This window comes from Schistocerca gregaria, chromosome 2, assembly GCF_023897955.1.
Source record: "Schistocerca gregaria isolate iqSchGreg1 chromosome 2, iqSchGreg1.2, whole genome shotgun sequence".
Classification (NCBI taxonomy): domain Eukaryota; kingdom Metazoa; phylum Arthropoda; class Insecta; order Orthoptera; family Acrididae; genus Schistocerca; species Schistocerca gregaria.
In genome coordinates this window covers 416584381-416609020 of record NC_064921.1, presented here as the reverse complement: position 1 = coordinate 416609020, position 24640 = coordinate 416584381, and the positions used below count along the sequence as shown (strand labels likewise).

The 24640-nt window shown below is 41.7% G+C and overlaps 1 protein-coding gene across 2 annotated transcripts in view; it reads right to left on the bottom strand.

Annotated features, from left to right (window-relative positions):
• The window catches only part of LOC126323728 (uncharacterized), a 104703-nt gene extending 80325 nt beyond the window's left edge, over window positions 1-24378 (bottom strand). Inside the window, exon 1 of one of the 2 annotated variants that reach the window (XM_049994724.1) lies at window positions 24222-24378. In XM_049994724.1, the coding sequence (XP_049850681.1) occupies window positions 24222-24291 (70 nt within the window). In that variant the 5' untranslated portion in view covers window positions 24292-24378. The remainder of the gene's footprint in view (window positions 1-24221) is intronic. The other variant, XM_049994739.1, reaches the window with a different exon arrangement.
• Window positions 24379-24640: the final 262 nt, after the last annotated feature.

Here is a 24640-nt window from a genome sequence, read left to right as displayed (position 1 = left end):
TCGTGCAACCACAGGTCGTCGTGTTACGACTCAAACTGTGCGCAATAGGCTGCATGATGCGCGACTTCACTCCCTACGTCCATGGCGAGGTCCATCTTTGCAACCACGACGCTACGCAGTGCGGTACAGATAGCCCCAACAGCAAGCCGAATGGACCGCTCAGGACTGGCATCACGTTCTCTTCATCGATGAGTGTCGCATATGCCTTCAACCAAATCGTTGGAGACGTGTTTGGAGCAATGCAGTCAGGCTGAACGCCTTAGACACACTGTCCAGCGAGTGCACCAAGGTAGAGGTTCCCTGCTGTTTTTGGGTGACATTATGTGGGGCCGTAACGGCTGTAAGATACGTGAATGCCATCCTCCGACCGATAGTGCAACCGTATCGGTAGTATACTGGCGAGGCATTCGTCTTCTGGGACGACAATTCGCGCCCACAACGTGCACATCTTGTGATTTATTCCTTCAGGATAACGACATAACTCGACTAGAGTGGCCAGCATGTTCCCCAGACGTGAGCCCTATCGAACATGCCTGGGATAAATTGAAAAGGGCTGTTTATGGCCGACGCAATCCACCAGCCACTCTGAGGGATCTACGCCGAATCGCCGTTGACGAGTGGGACCAACAGTGCCTTGATGAACTTGTGGATAGTATGTCACAACTAATACAGGAATACTTCAATGCGAGAGGGTATTCTACGGCGTATTAAAGGTACCCGTGTGTACAGCAATCTAGACCACCTCCTCTGAAAGTCTCGCTGTATGGTGGTACAACATGCAACGTGTGGTTTTCATGTGCAATAAAGAGGCGGAAATGATGTTTATGTTGATGTCTATTCCAATTTTCTCTGCAGGTTCCGGAATTTTCGGAACCGAGGTGATGCAAAACTTTTTTTGATGTGTGTATGTATTGGATTGTAGGGCATGCCCAGGAACAGATATAAATTCAGATCACAATTTAGTATTAATGTAGTTTCGGCTAAAGTTTAAAAGATTAGGAAGAATCAATGTGCACAGAAGTGGGATATGGAACCACTAAGCTACTAAGGTATGAAGAAATATGCATGAAGTTCTCCAAGGCTGTAGAAACTGGACAGCATAGTAGACAATTCAGTTGAAGAGGAATGGACATATTAAAATGGGAAATCACGGAAGTTAGAAACAAAAATATAAATACAAAGATGCTAGCCCGAAAGAACCATGAATAAGACAAGGAATATTTCAGTTGATCGATACAAGAAGAAAGTATAATAGCCTTGAGGAAAGTTCTGGAATACAGAAATAGAAGTCACTTAGGAATGAAATAATGAGGAAGTTCAGGGAAGCTAAGGCGAAATGAGTTCATGAAAAGTGCGAAGAAATCGAATAAGAAATTATGATCGGAAGGAATGTCTCAGCCTATAAAATAGTCAAAACAACATTAAGTGAAATTAAAAGTAAGGGTTGGCAACATAAAGAGTGCAATTTAAGATTGCAACGGGAATTCCTCTGTTGAATGCAGAAGAGAGAAATGATAGGTGGAAAGAGAAAACTGAAGATCTCTATGAGATGTCTGATGACATACTGAAGAAGAAAACGGAATAGATAGAGAATAGCTAGGGGATCCAGTATTAGCCAGAATTTAAAAAAGCTTTGAAATAATTAGGCAAAAGCGATAGAGGACATTCCTTCGGTGTTTCTACAATAATTGGGGTAAGTGGCAAGAAAAAAAAATAAAAAATAAAAAATAAAAAAAGAACGGCTATCGACGTTGATACGCAGAATGTACGAGGATTGGAACTTTAATAGTGGCAACTATTTATTTACAGCTCGTACAAAACAGATACGTTTTTCAAAGTATAACTGACCTTCAAAGTGGTCACCAGCATTGTGTATAACCCGTTGCCAGCGGTGTGGAAGTTGTATCTTAGCAGTGCCAGTTGTGTTGACAATTCGAACGGTGCGGTCTATTGCTCGAAGAATTTGTAGCAGTTCTGAAGCGAATGCTGTGAAGTGTTATTCAGATTAGAAATCGATTTGAACTCACGAGGGATTAAGCCAGGGGAGTGCAGTAGGTGGTATAGCACTTAGCAGCCCCATCAGTCAAACAAATGAGTAACAGCTTGCACTGGACGTGCTTGAACATTGTCCTGCAAAATGATGGTCAGGTCCTGCAGAAAGTGTCATCACTTCTGTCTCTATGCTGTTCATTTCTGGAACACAACCTACGACCGCCACTCGAACTGTCAACACAACTGGCACTGCTAAGAGTATCCTACAACTTCCACATCGCTGACAACTGGTTATACCTAATGCTGGTGACTGCTCTGAAGGTCAGTTACTCTTTGAAACACGTATATATTTTGTACGAGCTGTAAATAAATAGTTGCCACTATTAAAGTTCCAACCCTCGTATAAGACTGGCGATATACCACCACACTTTGGAAAAACATCATCCACACAGCTCTGAAGATTGCGAAAATTGACAAGTGCGAGAATTAACGCGCAGTCACCTTAAACAATTCGTGCATCCAAGTTGCTGACATGAATAATATACAAATGAATAGAAAAGAACATGATATCAGTTTGTGTTTGGGAAAGGTAAAGGCACCAGAGAGCCAGATCTGACGTTGCGGGTGGTAATGGAAGCAAGACTAAAGAAAATTCAAGACACGTTCATGTGATTTCTAGTGCTGGAAGAAGCGTTTGACAATCTCACATGCCGGTAGTTGTGGCCGTGCGTTTCTAGGGGCTTCAGTCCGGAACCGCGCTACTGCTACGGTCGCAGGTTCGAATCCTGCCTCGGTCATGGATGTGTGTGATGTCTTTAGGTTAGTTAGGTTTAAGTAGTTCTAAGTCTATGGGACTGATGACCTCCGATGTTAAGTCCCATAGTGCTTAGAGCCATTTGAACCATTTTTATACAATGTCAAATGGTACAGGATGTTCAAAATTCCGAGGAATATAGTGGCATGCTTTGGAGAGAGACGGATGTTATGCAACACGTACAAGATCCAAGAGGAAAGTGGAAGACTAACAGCGAAGGGCGAGGTTTAAAAAGGGTGTAAGACAGGGATGTAGTCTTTCGCCTCTTTACATCGAAGAAGCAATGACATAAATAAAACACATGTTCAAGAATCGAATTATAATTCATGGAGAAAGGATATCAATGGTAAGATTAGATGATGACAGGATCTGCTGAATGGAATGAACTGTCTAATGAATATAGGATATGGATTTGTAGTAAATCGAAGAAAGACGGAAGTAATTAGAAGTAGCAGAAATGAGAACAGCGAGAAACTTAACATCAAGATTGGTGATGCAAAAGTAGATTAAGTTAAAAATTGCACTACCCAGCTAGCAAAATAACCCACTACGGCCGAGCAAGGACATCGAAAACAGACTAGGACTGGCAAAAAGGACATTGCTGGCCAAGAGAAGTCTACTAGCATCAAAACATACGTCTTAATTTGTGGAAGAAATTTCTGAAAATATACGTTTGGAGCACAGAATTGTTCGGTAGTGAAACATGGACTGTAGGAAAACTGGAAAAGAAGACGATCGAAGCATTTGAGAGGTGTTGCTACAAAATAATATTGAAAATCGGAAGGATTGGAAAGGTAAGGAATCAGGAGGTTCTACGCAGAATCGGGGAGGAAAGGCAGATATGGAAAACACTGACAAGAATAAGGTACAGGATGGTAAGACATCATACAGAATTCGCGAGACGATAAGAACAACAAGTTTACCGTGTTACGTGCACTCTTTCCGCCTTTCCCTAGGTATGCTGAGCGTCGCACTTGTCATTGGGTCGCATAATAACGTCCGCACGTACAACGATTGGGAGCAGTCCCTACCAGTTATCCACTGGTGACTCAGAAAGCTGTAACGGCGCCGGTTTTGCATTTATCACAGCTTTTGGCTCGTGAGGGGGCATATGATAACAGCAGAATTAACATCCATACTAAGATTGTAAGAAATTCCCTGAAACTCTCTGCGGCAGTGAGAAAGATACCACAGCACCACTCTAGGCAATACCACAACAACTCCTAGTGTTCGATATAATGCAGCAGGTGGGCAATTTGAAGCAGTACACAAGGAAATACTTTTTTTGGCGGGGGGGGGGGGGGGGGGAGGGAGTTGTAAAAGGTGCAAAGACAAAAAAGGCAACTAATTTGGCAGACAGGCACGTAAATGACGCAACCGTTACGGTCAGTCACTGTTACGGCTAGGTCAACATATTATATTTTGTAGAAACTTTGAAGGAGAAACTTAAACACCAGTGAGACAACTAAAAACCGTTCTAGCGCCTCTTTGGTGTGGTAATGTAGTGAGCTTTTCACTGTGCCCCCGCCCCTAGAAGACATATGAAACAACCTGCATCACGGCACGGAGACTAAAACTTAACATATAAGGCAAAATCATTAATCATACTGTTGTCAACGTTGGAAACAAGCGGCAGAACGGTCCTCGCGGCGCCCCTCCCATAGGAGGTTGGATTCCTCCCTCGGACATGGGTGTGTGTGTGTCATCCTTAGTTTAAGTTAGTTAAGTTAGATTAAATAGAGTGTAAGCTTAAGGAACGATGACCTCAGCTGTTTGGCCCCATAAGACATTAACACGAATTTCCAAAATTTCCAGGCGGCAGATGTTCATGCTCTTGCAGTTGAGGACTATTCAGTTGAGGACTATTCGCCTGGAAAGCGATCAAAAGCTTCTAAATATTGCCGAATTAGTGGAGTTCTAATGGCGCCTACCTATTCTAAAACTCAGAGACAGAACGTTAAAGAAACTTTACTTTATTGAATTACTGTTTGTGTGTGCGATATTGTACGTTTTACTACCTTTGTTACATAAATCATGTAGCTAGAGCTGTACACGTACGTCATGGTCAACTCGCTGATATGTAAACGAAATGATGCATATGGAAAAATAAAATCTTCCGCCCCTCTCTCTCTCTCTCTCTCTCTTTGTGTGTGTGTGTGTGTGTGTGTGTGTGTGTATCTGTGTGTGTGTTTGATTGCATTTCTTTATTGGAAACGGCTGTATAATTGCAAGAATCAGAGTCAGTTAAAAAATTGTTACAAAAGTAGCAATACCAAGTGTCTGTACCCCGTACGCATTCTAAACTGTTTCCGCATCGTCAGTGTTTGAAAGTCACCTCCTGAAACTAAACCAAGAACGTAGTTGGTGTTCATTTAGACAAGTGTGGAAAATTCCCGCCTTAAAACTACACCTATACGTGTCTGTGCGACGAACAAATTTTCATTGTGGGAATTCTATGTGGAACGTGTCGCTTTCGTGCGAAAATGTAAGATGCCAAAGGCAGTTAACTGCTCTTAACCTAGTTTAAAAGTATAAATTTCATGAATCATAAAGTTTTTACAAGTTTTTAATATTATGGAAAGGGCACTTACATTGACAAGACATTAAAAGTCATGTGTCATTACCTCCAGCTCCAAAAACTTCTTAAGCGATAAGAAATAGTTAATTATGTGTTTTCTGTATTAAAGAACGCACGATTGGGAAGGAGAAAGCGAGAGAAGAACGGGTGAGTAATTCAGAGGCGGTGTAGGATGTGTACTCGTGACAAGTAGGTGGAGTGAGTCTGACAACGGAGCGTTTGGTGATAGGAAAGTAAGGGATTCGGGTTATGGGTCAAAAGCGTATAACTCGTGCCGTGGCTATTAAGGCTAGAAAAAAGTAGAAGATAATAAGAGAGGTGGTAGAAACACGGAGGAATAGATTAGATTTCACAGGAATGATGAATATGACAGTGGATTTCATTTTTGGGTAGACGGTGTTGCAAATGAAGAAAGATTAGGGATTAACGTCCCGTCGACATCGAGGTCATTAGGGACAGAGCACAAAGTCAGACAGTTACAAGGAAGAGGAAGAATATCGCCCGTGGCGTATGAAAGGATCCGTCCCGGCCTTTGCCTGGAGTGACTTAGGGAAATCATGGAAAACGTAAATCTGCACCGTCGGACGCGAATCTGAACCGTTGGCCACCCATATGCTAACCTATTGCGCCACTAAGCCACATCGTTCGGTAGGATATTGCGTTTTGATTTATTTTCATTAGCGCACCACATATTTTTTTGCACTTAAGATTTCCTGGGCAACTTGTGCCACTGTCTAGCAACAGAAGCCCAAAACATTTTACATGGAATAACAAATGCCCCATGAATCCTTCGCACCGCGTAATAGAAAAAAAATCGATTAGTCACGTCTCTTTGAGTATTTCATCTGATATTCAGAACAGTGAAGGTTAATCCAAACATAAATATTGCATTCAAATCCAGTACACCCGTCCATTGTGAAAATACCCCTGTCTATGCGGTGTGCAAGAAATGTCGGATTTGTTACTCTAACTTCCGAAGGCAGTATCCACCCGAAAAACGTTTTCCCACAAATCTAGCGAGTTGGTGTAGTCGTTAGCGCATAGGACTCGCACATTCGGGGGGACGACGGTTCAAATCAACGTCCGGTCATCCAGATTTAGCTTTTCCGCGATATCCCTAAATCGCTTAAAGTAAACAGCGGGATAGCCCTTTGTAAGGGCACTACCAAGTTCTTTCCCCATCCCTCCATAATCCGAGCTTTTGCTGAGTTGCTAATAAACTAGTCTACGTGACGTCCAACTCTTATCTCCCCTCCTTCCTTTTTTTTTGACAAAATTCAATAAAATTAAAAACTTGAAGTCATTCAGACTTCTGACTGGTGGCCACATTAATGTGACTGAGCAGTATATACAGCAACTGTGCTGTATCTGGAAAGGACATTACAAGTACCCGCGAGAAAATTAAAGCGCAAGAAATATCCTCGAATTTTTTGTTACTAGGTGTACTGTTGTCCACATTTTGTTCAACTGTAAAGACATGATTTTATCCCTAGAATAGTGTGGAATTTGCGAGATTTTCGGCAATCTATATGCAAAATTATACGTAGGTAAGTCAGGTATAAGTACTAGACTGACTGAGCGTGAAAGGTGTCGGAAACTGAAAAGTAAACACTAGCTTGTATGAGGGACAACTGCAACCATAAGTAGACATCTAGACTAATAACCGCTTACCTACTTTTTTAATAATTTATTTAGCGATAGGATTCGTAACCTAGAAACCACATCGGATCAGACACGGGGAATTGTAATGTTAAAACTGCAACACGAACGAGACCGAACATTCCTCGTCATTGCTTGTCATTAAAGTTACAACATGGCTGGTATCAAACATTCCTTGTTTATGAATAAATTACATAATTACGACGTCAGGTGACCGTCAGGTCGAGATCGAACATTCCTCGTCTATGACTAAATGACGTAACTAGTGTCTGGCGCTTAGCTGACGATCTGCTAATTATGTCATTTATTCACAGACATGGAATATTCGGTCCCATCGATGCTGAAATTTTAATGTCATGATTCACCATATTTAACCTGATGACGTGGCTTCTAGGATACGAAACCTGTCGTTACATAAATTATTGCAAGAGCAACTAAATGGTTACTATCCAAGATGAAAAATAAATATCCCGTCTTTGATAAACGTGCTCTGAATGAATGTCATTCTTGTGATATTAAATGTGATGTTCCCATTAGAGTAACTAAAGGCAGAAAACTGACATTACTCGAAATTCTGGCTATTAATAATCACCAATCAACGAATCCTGGCCTGGAGGACGACGGTTCAATCCCGTCTCCGGCCATCCTGATTTAGGTTTTCTTTGAATTCCGTAAATCGCTTCAGGCAAATGCGGGGATGGTTCCATTGAAAGGGCACGGCCGATTTCCTTCGCCATCCTTCCCTTACCCGAGCCTGCGCTCCGTCTCTAATGACCTCGTTGTCGACGGGACGTCAAACACTAATCTCCTCCTCCTCCTGGTCCTTATGACTAATCACACTTTCATTGATCACCCTTACTAAAGTAGCAGCAGCCAGCTGATATTTTTCTAGCATTGGATAATATGTTTGTTATTACTACTCCACACTCAATTTTCATAGACTCCTGTCTCCCCTCTGCCTCCCGCCCCCTTCCCCCTCCCCCTCTACCCCCCCCCCCCCATTTCGACCTACATCTACATCTACATCTACATGACTACTCTGCAATTCACATTTAAGTGCTTGGCAGAGGGTTCATCGAACCACAATCATACTATCTCTCTACTATTCCACTCCCGAACAGCGAGCGGGAAAAACGAACACCTAAACCTTTCTGTTCGAGCTCTGATTTCTCTTATTTTACCATTTGTCCATATAACACAGTAATCTGTTCCATTGCTCACTTCTACAACATTTTTGACTTACACATTCCTGTACTTTTAATATTTGAATATTACTGACATCTACAACTTTTTTGGCTTATACATTATACGCTTTTAATGTTTCGGTATAAAGTTACATAAAATTTGTTTGCTTAGTGCTTCTTTTTTATTTTCAGTATGCTTGCGTTTTTGTATCGATGTTGTCTGCGTTCCTCCAAATACTGACGGAATATTCTGTGAAAATTCAATATTGTGGTTGTTATACCCTTGTCCACATTGGAAAGGTGAAGAAACCTTCCGAAGTACGCACTTCATGTGTTATTTCCCGATACACTAAACTTTGTGAAGAATGCTACCACTAATGAAGCACCCTTATCTTCATATAAGACATACATTTAATGGAGAAATATCAGATCTCATGCTAATACCACCGCTGCTCAAAACCAGAACGATCTGACCGTCACTATGGGCACCTGACTAAACAGACCGGCACTGCTCACTTCATGATCACAGGTCCCGCTCCATTTCCAGGGGACAACGGCTCATGTCGTTCAGTCTTCCACAATTTACTGTGTAGCCGTGCACTAATAGGCGTAAGCACATAATACACTTAAAAACCACTTGTAGTCGAGTCGGAACCGGGAGTGTAAACAAAACCGCAGGATACCAGACAACCGGAATATCTGCTCTCAGTAACCTCTAGATCTAAATAATACCGTGAGAAATTCTGCAGTCACAGTTTCTCGAAGTAGAGACACCTATGGAACCGAAGCAACTTGAGTGTGTCGCTCAGACCAGACGCCAGTTACGTAAACCACTGCCACACAACTTGGACCGGATAGTGTGGCTTTTCATTATTAGGGCGCAGCAGTGAACCCGCTACATTCAGAGATATGTGAACACAAATGGTATTCCAAGTACAATAACGCAATAACTGAGAAGTCGAACGTATTACTCAAGAATGTTGCATCTTTTAAAAATATAGGTAAGGAAGAAATCAAGAGTAGATAAGTCTACAACAGTTGATGTGTTAAAATCTTTGTTTCCTGGACTTACGACTCCGCGAAAGCTATGTTGTAATGTGGAACATTCGTATTGACGAATAATTTACATCAGTTTTTTGTCGCTTAAGTAGTGGAATATTCCGCTAATCACTGAAAGTGTTGATCTCACCACGTCGCGTGATAGTGACACTAACAGCATAAAATTGCAATGTATTGCCGCTTCTTTGTGTGATCTGTTTTTAGAGCTGTTCTTCTCCCTGAGAGTTGAATCTCCATAGATATTTCTCTTTTCCTCTTTTTTTAAGATTCTACCATCTGATCTACTACGGTATATCTCTATGAATATCACAATCATAAGAAATGACTGAGTTTGTAATGTACTTCACATATCCCTGGGCTGGCCGAAATTCCATTGGATTACGAAAAGTATACGTCGTAACTATTGGACAGTCAAAGAGATCAGCGATATTTATGACGTACGTACCATCAGGCATGTAAATCCTGTTATATGTGTTGGAACTTTTCGTAGGAATAAGTGCAAATAACACAGGTATGTGAAACATGCCGGTTGATACGTACATCATCAACATCGCTTCATACCTCACTGGTTAATTAATGAGTTAGTAGAATAAGTAATTGCACTATATTGTATTGATTCTGGATTGAGGCAAAATTACACAACTTAGAGTTGGCCATGTGTTAATTTCACGTACAATGTTGTATTTTTATCTACTAAAAAGTACTTTAAACAACGTCAATGATTAGCTGGATGCAGCGAATATTTATTTATGGATGAAGCGAATATTATCGAGAGGTTTGTTACTGTTTATGTTTATGAGCAGGCAGCTTCATTGTATACTAAGATAAACAGGCACTGTAAAGATGTAACAACTACCGAATAAAATAAATTGCTCCTAATCTTCCTGTTCTACCGGACACTGAGTCCAAAGACTAAAAAAAGGTCAACAGCTTATAACAGGAATTTCTTTGACCAAGACAACCTGACACTGTCCTTCAGTCAAGATGGTGTACACAATAATGAAACAAAGCAGTATGCTCTGCCAGAAATATCGACTCTTAGACAATGTGTCTAATAGTGTATTTTAATACGACAGTATGCCGTCCTAGGCTTGTAAGTAAGCATTACAAATATGGATTGTATACCGTTACATCACTTGTTATGTATTTCACTGTTATTGTCTAAACTGCTTTCAGAAAACACTTGATAATGGCACATTGAAGCGGAAATCATGATTGTGTAAGAGTAAATATGACACTGTAAATAAACAACAGCCTAATGGCGGTACTGACTTTAAACATAATAGAAACTGTCACAGAAAATAACGGAATAACCATAGTGTAAATGTAACACTAATGCCAGAGAGGAAAATGAAAAAAGTGTCAGAAAGCAGAAAGACAACAAGTATATGAAATAAAGTACAACTTACGACGCTAATTTGAAACATATTGACACTTGTTAATGGAATAATCACGACTCATACGTAGAGATGACGTTTTTCATCATTAAACCATAAAATGTATTAATTATTGACGGATACTTTGTGGTATGTTAAAACTAACATTGTTCTATGTTTGACACTCATTTTTGGTTCCTCTTCTCAATTTCTCATCAGTAAACACAAATTTGTGATTGTTTACAGCTGTTATACAAGATTGCGAGAAATATAAGATATTATTCATTTTTTTCTAAGATATTGTTTAGTTACATACCGCCTGACATGTTACTGTGGTTTATTTGCTCAGATGCTTTTGCGCTGGATTATGATTACGGCAGAGCTACCTTACAATTAAGCTTGATAATGCAGTGTTTCCTGCCCAAAAGATGCATACCGAAAATGACTCATTTCTTATCAACGGATGTTTGCTTATGAATGGCATATGTACAAGGTAAACATTGAAAGTTCGGAGATCTAAATCCGTACCACGCACATAGGGCTTGCTGTAGTAAAGTATAAATCATTCATGATATGGCCAGTTGCATTTTCAGCCTACGAAAGATTGCAGAAGACGGACACCTACAGAACATGAATACAAGGATAGATTATATGAAGATGATGCAACTGTTGGAACAGGTCACAGCTGCAAACATCTTTTGTGTGTTTTACTCCTAATAACGTTGTTTCGTGGGAAATATGAATTGCTGACACTTTATGCTCATATGGCTAAGGTAAACGAAATTAATGATTTTAGGTTTCAGTATATTATTGGTGTAATTACTGAGGGCAGGAATTTCGAAGTTGGGTGGCATTACCTACATGAACTAAAATTCCTCGAGAATTATGTAGATACGATCAGTCATAATCAAAATGAGAACCTTACTCAGCCTATCAGTAATTGCCGTCGTTAAGCTCCTAGTACAGGTGGGCTTCAGTTGGCTCCGCCTGAAATGTTACGGCCTAATTCGTATTTGTATCCTGCTGATGAATATGATAATAGCTTGTGCAGTATGTGCTGCACGGGAAATACTCTGAATGAATACCAGAAGAAAGAAATTAAAATTTGAAACTTAATGCTAAATGTAACTTCTTCTCCTCGAAAAGCACCAAAGGGGCCACTGATCTTAACGTCTGTATGCGGCAGGAGGACCACCACTAATCTTATCACATTACATTAAGCTATGAGACACTGTGGAAAAATTTGCTGTTTCACCTCTTATACTACCCTAAGTTCTTGCCGGTCAAATACCACTATTAAATACTTTTTCTTCCTGAAATATCTATCCGGCTGTCTCTGGGTCGAAGTTCACCCCAATTGCTTGCGCTAGAGTCATGGCCTACGATGGTGAGTCCCTCCAGTTACAAAAGTAATACAAATCATATATTTCTGTATCTACTCAACTGTGTGTTTCATATATCAGAGTAAACTTTTACATCTGTTGGCGATTCATATCTGAATGCAAAATGCTGCTTCTACGTACATTTACTAATAGTTCTATGAACTTTTAGTGATCAAAGCTAGGGTTAGCAACAAATAAAAATTTCTTAGTAAATGTCTTAGGGATAATACCACATGTGATTTGTCGTCAGCTATCGAAAATACCACTGAAGTCAATAATGAAAAATCGATTATAGCATCTACTTCACCAAAACAGAATGTGCACTTCGGTCTGCCTTATACTTGTACCAGATCTGAGCATTAGCAAATGTAATCTACAGTCAGAATTAGAGGGCCGTGGAAGAACTGGCGAGGCAGTGACAGGAATAATATCTGGGCTGTTATTCGTATTGTATGGAACTAAAGTAACTAATGTGCGCCCTGCAAGGTAGATATAATACCATCTAAAATAACATAAATTTTAAGGCCTCAACAATCTCAGGTGAAGAAAATCCTCATGTAAGGAAATTCAGTCATGTAGAGGTAAATATTCAGCAGGAACCGTGACATAATTTTCTTAGAATAATATGTTTCACCTGTCGACCTTCCATATCATTACCTGTAATTTTTATCCAAACATAACATTTATCGTGAGGCAACTATTTCTTTTATTTGGAAAAATCGTTGATGAAAGTCAGTGGTTAAAATAGAATATTTAAAATTAATTATAAAATAGTCTGGATCTCAAAGACACGTTTATTGCAAGCTGACCAGTTTCGATTATCATGTGATCATCTCCAGACTTTGAAAACTACACTGATAGACAAAGGCTGTATCCGTAGCAGGAACCGCTTGACGACAACCAGCTGCTCAACTGCTTGACTGTCCTCATCCAGTGATTCCTGCTTCGTGCACAAGCGTTGTGTATCAATATGGTTTTGAAGGTCTGAAAATGATCATTTGATGAACGAAACTGGTCAGCTTGTAATAAACGTTTCTTTGAGAGCTAGGCTGCTTTTAATTAATTTTAATTACATATTTGCCGGTACACGCCCATCTTAAAAAAAGATAAAATGGAAGTATGAAATCGATAAGATAAGCATAACATTTTAAGTGGATCATGCATGCTCTGTTTTCGGAAAATGTTGGCAGACGTATGTATGCGACCGGGAGCAACCAGTAGTCGAGCCTCTCAGCATCTATCTCTCACGATCCAGCCGTCGACGTCACTCTGAACTCAATGCCACATATGGTTCTGTGCCCCACTGCAATTACTTTGTCATGTAAATTTATTCTGTATTATACCTGGCTGTATGGTCTAGTGGTAAAACGGGTACCTGGAAACCCAAAGCTTGCGGGATCGAATCATTGTCAGACCACGGGTTGCAGTTTGCCTTTAATATAGCGTTTACTTTTCAGTGAAGTGAAGATTCGCCAGGAATGAGACATCGTTCGGATTTTCCAGTAGGATAACTGGGGTAGGGATGCTGATGAGGCGCAATCCGCCAAACTCGGGTCCGATGAGAAGACTTGGGCCTGGCCGTTGAACCACACGGAATAATAATAATAATAATATAATACTGGTCATTAAAATTGGGACACCACGAAGATGACGTGCTACAGACACGAAATTTAACCGACAGGAAGAAGATGCTGTGATATGCAAATGATTAGCTCTTCAGAGCATTAACCCACGTGATGACATGAGGAAAGTTGCCAACAGATTTCTCATACACAAACAGCAGGTGACCGGCGTTGCCTGGTGAAACATTGTTGTGATGCCTCGTGTAAGGAGGAGAAATGCGTACCATCACGTTTCGGACTTTGATAAAGGTCGGATTGTAGCCTGTCGCGATTGCCGTTTATCGTATCGCGACATTGCTGCTCGCGTTGGTCGGGATCCAATGACTGTTAGCAGAATATGGAATCGATGGGTTTTGGAGGGTAATACGGAACGCCGTGCTAGATCCCAACGGCCTCGTATCACAAGCAGTCAAGATGACAGGCATCTTATCTGCATGGCTGTAACGGATCGTGCAGCCACGTCTCGATCCCTGAGTCAACAGATGGAGACGTTTGCAAGACAAAACCATTTGCACGAACAGTTCGCCGACGTATGCAGCAGCATGGACTATCAACTCGGAGACCATGGCTGCAGTTACCCTTGACGCTGCTTCACAGACAGGAGCGCCTGCGATGGTGTACTCAACGGCGAACCTGGGTGCACGAATGGCAAAACGTCGTTTTTTCGGATAAATCTAGGTTCTGTTTACAGCATCATGATCGTCGCATCCGTGTTTGGCGACATCGCGGTGAACGCACATTGGAAGCGTGTATTCGTCATCGCCATACTGGCGTATCACCCGGCGTGATGGTATGGGGTACCATTGGTTACACGTCTCGGTCACCTCTTGTTCGCACTGACACTTTGAACAGTGGACGTTACATTTCAGATATGTTACGACCCGTGGCTCTACCCTTCATTCGATCCCTGCGAAACCCTACATTTCAGCAGGATAATGCACGGCCGCATGTTGCAGGTCCTGTACAGACCTTTCTGGATACAGAAAATGTTCGATTGCTTCACTGGCCAGCACATTCCCCAGATCTCTCACCAATAGAAAACGTCTGGTCAATGGTGGCCGAACAAATAGCTCGTCACAATACGCCACACACTACTCTTGATGAACTGTGGTATCGTGTTGAAGCTGCATGGGCAGCTGTACCTGCACACGCCATCCAAGATCTGTTTGACTCAATGCCAAGGCGTATAAAGGACGTTATTATGCCCAGAGATGGTTGTTCTGGGTACTGATTTCACAGGATCTATTCACCCAAATTGCGTGAAAACATAATCACATGTCAGTTCTAGTATAATATATTTGTCCAATGAATACCCGTTTATCATCGACATTTCTTCTTCGTGTAGCAATTTTAATGGCCAGTAGCATAATAATAATAGTTTCAGACGTTTTGGTAATTGTCGTCATCGGATAGAAATCGTGTGAATTCTAAATTAAAGTTTCGAGCTCATTGAAGATGTTTCCATCTCCTGCTCAAGATCAAGACCAGGTGTTCTCCTTACAAAAGTGAATTTCTTTTATAGTGAGGAGAGGTTACTTATATGAGATCACCAGACAAGAAATTAGTCACTCCAGTGAGGACGGACAGATGAATTGTTAAGCTTTAGAGACGCTGCAGAGATCCAGTCTGAGTGATGAACCGCGCGGCCACTTCCTCTACGTGAGCATAAAACAGCAGCGGTCTATGAGACATTTATGTTTCAAGCGGGAGTTCTACGTAAACGTTGGCAATTATAAGGACGTGACAGCATGGAAAGAGGGCCAAACGTGTTTGGCCGTGCCCATGACCATGTGGTATGTGAAGTTCCTGGATTTGTTGGTATTTCCCTACCGACTGTTCAGCTCGTCTACAAGAAGTGGTGCTGACACACGTGACCACGAAACGCTATGTCAGGATTGTGGTCGGAAACAGATTTTGACTGAAAGGGACCAGAGATGCGTTTCAAGGCTTGTGAATCAAAATCACCTCCAAACCCGACAGGAATTGTTGCATGCAGTGACAGAAGGTCCGCTCCACCTGTTAGGGAGAAAACATACAAACAGGAACTGCAAGCAATGAACATTTGGAGTCGGTCACCTCACAAGAGGCCATTACTCTCGCAGGCACGTAAAGACGGAAACATTAAAGTTCATCGGGCTGTAAGAACGTGTTTGTGGTTTTATCCACACTCAACACTCCCCTCTCAACATTACATCTCGACTGGCCTCCAAAATCACCAACCTTGAACCCCATACGAAATCTGTGAAACATGGTGGAACAGCCGGTAAAACGCTGACATGATCACCTGGGCAATTTGGTGGAATCGCACGATCAAATCCTCAGTGAGTAGCTTAACCTGGATGCAACGGTGCTGTGCAACCCGGTGGGCACACTTCCTAACCAAATACAGGCACTTATCGAGTCGAGGAGCTGATTTAGTCGGTATTAAATAAAGCTTGTAATGATTTATGTGGCGATGAATATTTTTTTTCTCCATTGGACTTATTTCACTAAGAGTGCAATTCCCCACCTTCGCATATAATGGCGTAAGAGTGCCGTTATAAGGGAACGAACTGCTTTCTGAGCGTTTTGTAAAAGTGGTTGCAACTGCTCAAATGTCCCAGTTTACTCAGTTTCTGTCAATGTTATACACCAAGCGTGGGAGATGTGTCGGCATGAATAGAGCTGAAATCCCCATCCAGCTGACCACATTTGGGTTTTCCTTAGGTTTCTTAAATCCCAAATTGAGAGTGCCAGGACCGTTCATTACAGAACGAAAAGATCCATTTCTTTCCCAATTCTGATCCAAGTGAGATATTGCTTCGTCTCTAAAAGTACTGGATGTCTTTGAGAAGCGAAATTTGAGCACTGCTTCTGCCCAATAAACATATCTCCTGTTCGTCTATTGAGGATACCTGTCATGCTGTTGTGTCTAGTCGCAATGTTATGCCTGAAAGATGAGACTTGCTTGCATACGAGAATGTGGATTTCAAACCATACAATCTTTACCATTTTTACGCGAAATTAAGCTCTGGGGGTTCCTCGGAGAATATTCTGAATGTTCAAGGCAGAATCAAAGTTTTATTTTGATAACATTCTTTTGAATTTGTGAAAGTGTTGTGTTGAAATATTGTACGCAGCCGTCGTAGTGGTAAGTCATTTCGCTCTTATCTGAGTCTAATATCAGTTTAACAGAAGACTACTACACTTCTGCATGAAGGTTATTCAGTGCCCACTTACGCAACAACGGTCTTTTCCCTCGGATTTTGTTATAGCTGGAATAACGAACGGAGGTGTTCGAGTTTAGGCTTGTTCTGCGCTGCTATGTCACGCATACCCCGACAGCCAATGAGGGGTCAGAAGTGTTCGGAGCGCTCTCATGTGGATGTCGCACCTATGAGCGTTAAACGTGCTCATAGCGAGTAATGAAGAGAATTTTTATCCCTTCCATCGCTGATGGTGGTAGTAAGCGATAAATTTTATAGAAGCAGTCGAGAGAGATAATTTACAGGATACACGCTTCGTTCAGTCTTAAAGCAAGTATATAGGGTACCGATACTGTCGCTTAGGATCAGCAACGATGCTACTATCCTCGATGTGCATGAACTTCCACAGTTCGTCAATCTGATTATAACAGTCACTGAAAATCAACCGTCATGTACGCAGTCGAATTCGAAGGCGTGAAGTTAATGCTTTCTAAGTGCCCCCTGCCTGTATCGTCGTCTGAGGTCTCCATTTTAGTTCTCTTCATATGCACACACGAGCTTAACCAACAGAGAGACAGTACACAACCTTATGTACACAATCTTATGTAGTTGGGACGCCACTTTCAGCAGCACTTGTAGGTCTTATTTTTATTGCGAACAATTTCGGTGTTCATTTACACCATCTTCAGGTAACCGCCGTCGTCGTTGCTATTCTTGTTGTCATCGGTCTGAAAACTGGTTTCATATAGCTCTCCATATCATGCTATCCTATGCAAGCCTCTTCACCTCTGATGACCTCCTTACTGTATTAATGTCTAGGCCTCCCTTTACAATTTCCCTCCCCCCCCCTCCCCAACATACACTTCCCACTATTACAAAACTGACTGTTGCTTGATGTCTCAGAATGAATAAATTTCTTTTCTTCTTAATTTTATTCGTTACCTACTCATTATAGTATCTCAGTCAACCTGTATAATCTTCAGCCTTCTTCTATATCACCTCATTTCAACAGTTTATATTCAGTTTGTGGTGTCATCGCCAGACACTACGCTTGCTAGGTGGTAGCCTTTAAATCGGCAGCGTTCCGTTAGTATACGTCGGACCCGCGTGTCGCCATTATCAGTGATTGTAGACCGAGCGCCGCTACACGGCAGGTGTAGTCTAGAGAGACTCCCTAGCACTCGCCCCAGTTGTACAGCCCTAGCGATGGTTCACAGTCTACATACCCTCTCATTTGCAGAGACGACACTTCAGTATAGCCTTCAGCTACGTCATTTTCTACGACCTAGCAAGGCGCCGTATTCAGTTACTATAATTACTTCAAGAATGTATTCTGAACAGATAATATTGTGAATCATGTACCGTCAAGAGCGACGTTCATCATTAATGGATTAAAGTTAGTTATCGAACTAATTACGTCTGCTTTCTAAATACTAATTCCTTGTCATGTTCCAGACTTCACGTCACTGTAGTTCTTCCCTCTTCACGCCAGCCTGCGTGAGCTAAAACGCGTGCATTTCGGCCTCCACTCGTAACACGGTGTTGGCTCTTCTGCTAACACAAAACTATTTTTGCCTGAATTGCTTATCGTCTGCGTTGCACTTCCACACAGTATCTTGAGAGGTGACTTCTTAGCACTTAATTTTATGTTGGTTGTTAGTAAATTTATCTGCTTCAAAGAGAGTTTCCTCGCTATTGCCAGTATGCATTTTATTGCCAATCTATATCGGCCATCGTCAGCTATTTTGCTGCCCACAAACAGTAAGATTCATCTTTTACTTTTAGTGTTTCATTTACTAATCTAAATCAAATGGTTCAAATGGCTCTGAGCACTATGCGGCTTAACTTCTGAGGTCATCAGTCACCTAGAACTTAGAACTAATTTATCCTAACTAACCGAAGGACATCACGCACATCCATTCCCGAGGCAGGATTCGAACCTGCGACCGTAGCTGTCGCTCGGCTCCAGAATGTAGCTCGTAGAACCGCACGGCCACTCAGGCCGGCTAATCTAAATCCCTCAGCATCTCCAGATATAATTCGACTACATTCCATTACCGTTCTCTTGGTATTGCTCTTATAATCTGTTTTTAAGAATCTACTCGTTGCCTTCAGCTGCTATTCCAAGTCCTTTATTGTCTCTGACAGAACTACAAAATCATCGGCAAACATCATAGTTTTAACTTCCTTCCAAATTTCTCCTTTGTTTCCTTTACTGCTTGCTCAATTTACAGATGAAGTAACATCATGAATAGGCCACAGCGCTGTCTCACTGCCTTCTCAAGTACCACATTCCTTACTCGTAAAACTGCAGTCTGGTTTCTGTGCAACCTTCCTGTGCGAACTTACACCCTGTATATTTTATCCATGATACTTTCAAAATTTCGGTGTATTCCAGTCATCAATCTCGAAATTTGTTCTGAATCTTCAAATGCTGTAAATATAGGCTCGCCTTTCTTCAAGCTCCTTTCCAAATTGGGACTCACGATCAGTACTGCCTCGCATTTTTCCAGGCTGATCTTCCCAGAGGTTATCTACCAGTATTTCCAGTCTTTTATAAATAATTCGTCTCAATATTTTGTAAACATGAATTATTAAAGTGATGGTTCGGTACAATTCACAGCTGTCAGCACACGCCCTCCTTACAACTGGAGTTATTACATCATTAGATGAATAATAGAGGGCATAAGAAACCGCTACACATTGTGTGAACCCTGCTTTTCCGTTTATTGTACGAATTATGAGAGATACATAATGGTGATTAACCTGTATGCGCAGGATCATAGCATCATAGGCGAGCCTGAAAAGGTATAAACATCGAAATCGTTTGCAACAAAAATGAGGCCTGTGAGTACTGACGAAAGTGTCACCCTTACTAAATAAATGTACAGTAACCAGTGGTCCCATGGTCACCACAACGAAAGCCGCTTACCTTTTAATTATTGCCAGCCCAGCTCGCTTATTCTGTCTGTGCCACTCTCTCCAGTATTTCAGAATAATAAAGAAACGAGCAGACCTTTGATCTTTTTTCAATGTCCTCCGTTTATCCTCTCTGGTAATGAGCACATTCCGCGTAGCAGTTCTTTGGCAGAGGACGGACAATCGTACTCCCTGTAGCATATTTGTTACATCTCCTTTTCTGTGAACAAAACGCCCTCTTTTTTTAGCTTTCCTCAGAAGATTTTGTATGTGATGTTTCGAATTTAAGTTGTCCATAATTATAGTCCTTAGGTAATTAGTTGAATCGACAACTTTCAAAAGTGTATTGTTTATCATTTAACCGAAATTTAACGGATTCTTTTTAGTAATAATATCGAGGATGAAACTTCCTGGCAGATTAAAACTATGTGCCCGACCGAGACTCGAACTCGGGACCTTTGCCTTTCGCGGGCAAGTGCTCTACCATCTGAGCTACCGAAGCACGACTCACGTCCGGTACTCACAGCTTTACTTCTGCCAGTACCTCGTCTCCTACCTTCCAAACTTTACAGAAGCTCTCCTGCGAAACATGCAGAACTAGCACTCCTGAAAGAAAGGATATTGCGGAGACATGGCTTAGCCACAGCCTGGGGGATGTTTCCAGAATGAGATTTTCACTCTGCAGCGGAGTGTGCGCTGATATGAAACTTCCTGGCAGATTAAAACTGTGTGCCCGACCGAGACTCGAACTCGGGATATTTGCCTTTCGCGGGCAAGTGCTCTACCATCTGAGCTACCGAAGCACTACTCACGCTCGGTACTCACAGGTGAGGATGTCACACTTCTTATTGTTAAGGCTCAGTTGCCGCTTTTCGAACCATATAGAGATCTTGTCTAAGTCATTTTGTGATTTCGATGTATTTTCTAGTTAGTACTAGTCGGTAAACGACTGCATCATCTGCAAAGAACCTAGAAGTGCTCTTCACATTGTCTTTCAAATCGTTTATGTTGTTTAGAAACAAATGAGGACCTGTAACACCACCTTGGGGAGCGTCAGATATATTTTCTGTTTCACTCGATGACTTTATTTCAGTTACTACAAACTATGTCCTTTCAGACAGGTAATCATGAATGCAGTTGCACCACCATTGTGACGATAGGCGCGCAATTTAATTAGAAGCCGCTTCTGGGGATCGTCACCGGCAGTGTTAACTTATACAATGTTTTTCGAGCCATACCAGTGAACGCTCTCTTCACAACACCTCGCCAAAAGATAGTGGGCAAGTCTCTTGACGAAATATTAAAGAGCGTTGGCAATTCCATCCGATGAAAACCACCAATACGGAAATTAGCAAGACAGTACAGTATTTCTCTGGTGACACGAGGAAAGTTCAGTGTCTGTAAAAGCCTTCTACAGTGTAAAACTGAGTGATTTAAACGGATTATAAATCGCCCTCCGGAGGAGTAGGTGCCGAGTAAGTGGATTAAGAATGGAAAACACTCAAGTGGTTTATTAATAAAATTCAGACGGTGTTGAGGATGCAAAGAATGTTGCACTCTCGATTCAAAAGAGGACGCGCAGATGATAATAGGCAGAACTTAATAGAAATTAGTGCGTCTGCAAAAATATCGATTGGCGAAGCACAGAACCTACCACCGTCATAGCTTAGCAAAAGATCTCCTCGAGAAACTGAGAAAATTCTGGTCCTACTTAAAATCGCTAAACGTGTCGAAGGATTCAATCCAGTCACTCATTGACCAATCTGGTGCGGAAACAGAGGAAAGCGAAATGAATGCTGAAGTTTTAAATTTCGTTTTGAAGAAATCGTTCACGCAGAATGATCGTAAAAACGTACCGACGTTCTACCATCGCACAGATGCCCTTATAGTGGACTTAGTAGGAAGCATCCCTGCCGGTAGAGAAGCCACTTAAAGAGCTGAAAACAAGTCGCCAGGTCCGAATGGAGTCGCAGTTCAGTTTAGGGCATTGGCCCCTTACTTAGCTTGCATTTATCGCGAATCCCTCGCCAGAATCAAAGTCCCAAGTGACTGAAAAAAAAGGGCGGCTGACTCCTGTATATAAGAAAATTAAAGAACGGGCCCGCAAAATTACAGACCAATTTCGTTAAACGCAATTTGCTGTATAATTCTTGAACATATTTTCATGTCGACTATAATAAATTCTCTTGAGAGGAAAAAGCTTCTGTTTTAGAAAATATCGTTAGTGCGAAACTCAGCTTGCCATTTACTCACATGGTACCCTACGAAGCATGGATGGAGGGAAATAGGCAGATTCCCTACTCCTAAATTTTCTTAAAGTGTTCAACATGGTGGATCACAGACTGTTAACGAAGTGAGAAGCATACTGAGTAGGTTCCCAGGGTCCGTGACTGGATCGACGATTTCTTAAGTTGCAGAAAGCGGTATGTTGTTCTCGACAGCGAGTGTTCATGAGAGACAAGGGTATCGTCTGGGAAGCCCCCGAGAAGTGTGATACGACGCTCTTATTGTCAACAGGCCTAAACATAGGCATGACGGTTAGAGTTGGAAGCTATGTGCAGCTGTTTGCTGGTGGCTCTGCGATATACGGGAAGGTGTCTATAGCGAGGTATAAGACGACGTAAACAAAATTTCTAGTTGGTTTGATGAATGGCAGCTAGCTCTGACTGTAGAAAAATATAAGTTAACGTAGATGAGTAGGAAAAACAACCCCGTAATATTCTTATACAATATTAGTGGTGGTCTACTTGGCGCGGACGCTACGATGAAATATGTAGGCACAACGTCGCAGGGAGAGAAGAAATGAAAGTAGCCCTAAAGGATGGTAGTTGGGTAGCTCAATGGTCGATTTCATTTTATTGTGAGAATTTTAAGAAAGCGTGGTTCACCTCTAAAGGAGGCCGGGTATAGAACGCTAGTGTGGCCCGTTCTTGAGTAATTGCTCGTGTTTTTCGGGCCCCGCCAGGTAGGACTAGAGAAAGACACTGAAGAAATTCTAAGGAGGCCTCCTAGATTTGTTGCCGATAGGTTAAATCAACACTTGAGTATTACGAAGATGCTTCAGGAACTCAAACGGAAATCCCTGGACGGAAGGCTACGTTCGTTTAGAGGAAATTTAGCCAACCGGCATTTGAAGCTGATGCAGAACGATTTTACTGCCGGTTAACGTATATTGCGCGTAAGGACTACGAGATAACAGAAATTAAAAAGTTAACTCCAAGGCTGCAATGTTATCTTCGTCTGCTTGTATTTACAGATTTCTGCACAACAGGCTTGCCTGTTTTAGCTTACAATGCTATTTTCCAGTGCACCTGTCTGTGTTGTGAATGGTTAATGTTATCTATGTCTTATTTATGATCAATACTGTCATTACATTTTTACTTACATCTAAATGGAGTTGACGGTCATATTGCATTCATGAGCCTACCGTGAGTTGTCTATTATGAAATAATAGTATTAAAATTATGTAAAGTTTTGTAATATGAAACTCTTTGTCATAATCGTTAAAGATCCATTTGCCAGTTGATATCCTTAGGTGCTGTATGTTTACAGATCTTTCGTCTCTTGGAGTCAGGGACGGTGTGTGTGTTGCATAGATATTATTTGGGTAAAAGTCTTTCCATACGAGTTATTTTCAATTTAGTGTGTTTATCCTGTCTCGTGAGCGAAAATTTCAACAAAATGTTCTGTTGTGTGGCTGGTCCTGGCGGAGGTTCGAGTCCTCCTTGGGGCATAGGTGTGCGTGTTTGTCCTTAGGATAATTTAGGTTGAGTAGTGTGTAAGCTTCGTAACTGATGACCTTAGCAGTTAAGTCCCATAAGATTTCACACACATTTGAACATTTTTATTTATTTATTTATTTATTTATTTATTTTTAAATGTTTAGTGAGGCGCTTGGGCTTCAGGCCAATTTTCTCACTGAATAAGTCGTTCGGGAAATTTGTCGTTTGTGTGTACATCTCTAGTTCTCGTATTCACAGCGTGTCGTCTAGATATTTTGTGTAAAATTCGTACAGTGTTTTCGATGTGTCAAGTTCCATAATAAAAACTACGGGACTATAATAACATTACGTCATAACAGATAGCTCATGGTGCCATATTATCGTCACTGCACGTAGACATAAGTAAAAATGTAATTTATAAAAATGTCGTTATTGATCATGAGTAAGACATAAATAGGATTAACAATTTACAACATCCACAGCTGCATTTGAAAACGACATTGTAAGCCAAAGTAGGCAAACTTCTTGTGCACAAATCTCTAAATACAATCAAATAAAGATTACATCTCAGCTACAGGAATTGGATTCTTATGACATATCGTATTTCGACTTCGATCGTACTTCAGGCCCAGTCGATTTTCCCAAGAGGGACAGCAACTTCGTGGTAAAAGGTACGATCTGCCGCGGACCGCTTTGTGGAGTATGCATGTAGATGCAGACAGTACTGACCTGCTGCTAGGGCGGTGGCCCACACAACGGCGAAGGCGGCGAGCAGCGCGAGGATGGAGGCGGGAGCCATGGCTGCGGCTTGCGGCTGGCTGCTGTGGCGGTCGCTGGCTGCACTGCGCCCCCGCGGCCGGACAGACAGGTGCTGGGTGGTCCGCGCGCCGATAAGATAGCCGCTCCGCACTTTCGCAACACCACTTGTCTGCTGGACGCTACGGCCAATACCGTACATTTCTGCATCGAACACTTTTTCAGTCTGACTACGACATATCTTAGCGCCGTGACTGCAGCACAGATAGAAATTTTCGTAGCATGAGAAGAGATGACGTGTCACAGATGTTCTTGGTACATTGGACGTTTTCAGCTGTCGTTTCGATCCAGGAATAGCGTTTACGAGGCTTTTAAAAGATGACTTTCAATTT